Source organism: Cebus imitator, unplaced genomic scaffold (assembly GCF_001604975.1).
Source record: "Cebus imitator isolate Cc_AM_T3 unplaced genomic scaffold, Cebus_imitator-1.0 Scaffold31, whole genome shotgun sequence".
Classification (NCBI taxonomy): domain Eukaryota; kingdom Metazoa; phylum Chordata; class Mammalia; order Primates; family Cebidae; genus Cebus; species Cebus imitator.
This window is the reverse complement of record NW_016107346.1, coordinates 9,690,837-9,692,819: the sequence shown is the minus strand read 5'-3', so window position 1 is coordinate 9,692,819 and position 1,983 is coordinate 9,690,837. Positions and strand designations below refer to the sequence as shown.

The 1,983-nt window shown below is 49.4% G+C and overlaps 1 protein-coding gene across 2 annotated transcripts in view; it reads right to left on the bottom strand.

The window, feature by feature from the left end:
- Positions 1-1,983, bottom strand: part of FAM178B (family with sequence similarity 178 member B) — a 76,037-nt gene that overhangs the window by 26,322 nt on the left and 47,732 nt on the right. For both annotated transcript variants that reach the window (XM_017523928.2, XM_037736945.1), the window contains exon 7: positions 644-731. In XM_017523928.2, coding sequence (XP_017379417.2) covers positions 644-731 — 88 coding nt within the window. The remainder of the gene's footprint in view (positions 1-643; positions 732-1,983) is intronic.

Genomic DNA, 1,983 nt, shown 5'->3' with positions numbered 1-1,983 from the left:
TGCTCTGTTGCCGAGGCTGGAGTGCAGGGGTGCGATCACTGCTCACTGCAACCTGTCTCCTCAGTTCAAGTGATTCTCCTGCCTGAGTAGCTGGGATTACAGGCATGTGCCACCATACCCAGCTAATTTTTATATTATTTTGCTACAATTTATTATTATTTTGAGACAGAGTTTTGCTCTTGTCACCCAGGCTGGAGTGCAATGGCACGATCTTGGCTCACTGCAACCCTGCGCCTCCCGGGTTCGAGCAATTTTCCTGCCTCCGACTCCTGAGTAGCTGAGATTACAGGCACCCGCCACCATGCTGAGCTAAGTTTTGTATTTTCAGTTGGCCAGGTTGGTCTCAAACTCCTGACCTCAGGTAATCCCGCCCGCCTCAGCCTCCTAAAGTGCTGGATTACAGGCATGAACCAACATGCCTGGCCTTTACTACAATTTTTAAAAAAGACAGGCTCTCAGCTTACTGCTCCATCCTCAGTGTCCAGCACATGGTCGGCATGAAAGTGGTAATTCTTGATGGAAGAACATGAGTAGAGAGTTCAGAGCCAGCTTAGCTCTGGGGCTTGAGTTCCTGGCCTTTGGGGAAAGCCTCCAGAGCCCATAGGCCGAGGCCTTCCTGCTCAGGTCTGAAGCAAACACTCACCTGGGTCTTCTCTTGCCAGAGAGGGAGCGTCTCCTGCTGGCCCAGCATTCGAGCAATGATCACAAGGCTGAGCTGGCTTCGAAGCTGCCTGGAGGAGAAGGAGTGATAGATAGCCTGAGAGGGGGAATGCTAGAAGTCAGGGAGCCAGAGGGGGTAGAACACCCCTGAAGAGGGAATTTGGGGAAGGCACCCTCCCTCTGGGGTACCTCGGCAAAGGGCTTTCTCCATGGGTTTATGGCATTATATGTATTCTAGGAGGAATGAAACATGATCAGAAAATTAAAAAGTAAGTCCACACAAAAACTAAAGTCCCTGGTAATTTCAGAGGCCCACAGGGCAGGGCTTTTCTTAGTTTTTTGTCCCCTCTGCCAATACACATCCATGGATTCACAGAGGCAGGAGTGCTGAACTGCTTTTCTTTCTTTTTTTTATTTTTTGTGACAGTTTCGCTCTTGTTGCCCAGGCTGAAGAGCAGTGGTGCGATCTCCACTCACTGCAACCTCTGCCTCCCAGGTACAGGCCAATTCTCCTGTCAGCCTCCCAAGTAGCTTGGATTACAGGCAGGCACCACCATAACCAGCTAATTTTTTTTTTTTTTAATTTAGTAGAGACAGGGTTTCACCATCTTAGTCAGGTTGGTCACAAACTCCTGACCTCAGGTGATCCGCCCGCATCAGCCTCCGAAAATGCTGGGATTACAGGCATGAGCCACCGTGCCTGACCTAATTTTTATAATTTTAGTAGAGACAGGGGTTCACCATCTTGGCCAGGGTGGTCTTGAACTCCTGACATCATGATCCAGCCCCCTCGACCTCCCAAAGTGCTGGGATTATGGCGACTCCAACACTTAAAAAAATACAAATGGCAAACTTCAGCTGCTGGAAGTCAGGATACTGGTGACCCTGGGGTAGGGGTGGAGGGCAGATTCTGATGTTTCATTTCTTGACGTGGTTGCTGGCTTCATGTGCACTCAACTTGTGAAAATGCACTGAGCCATATACTTAACTGTCTTTGGTCTGTTTGTATACTGTAGTTCAATCAAATAATTAAGAAAAAAAATTCAGGCCAGTCTCGATGGCTCACGCCTGTAATACCAGCACTTTGGGAGGCTGAGGCAGGTGGATCATTTGAGGTCAGGAGTTCGAGACCAGCTTGGCCAACACGGTGAAACCTTGTCTCTACTAAAAATACAAAAATAAGCTGGGTGTGGTGGTATGGACCTGTAATCCCAGCTACTTGGGAAGTGGAGGCAGGAGAATCGCTTGGACCCGGGAGGCAGAGGTTGCAGTGAGCTGAGATTGAGCCACTGCACTTCAGCCTGGGTGACAAGGTGAGACTCC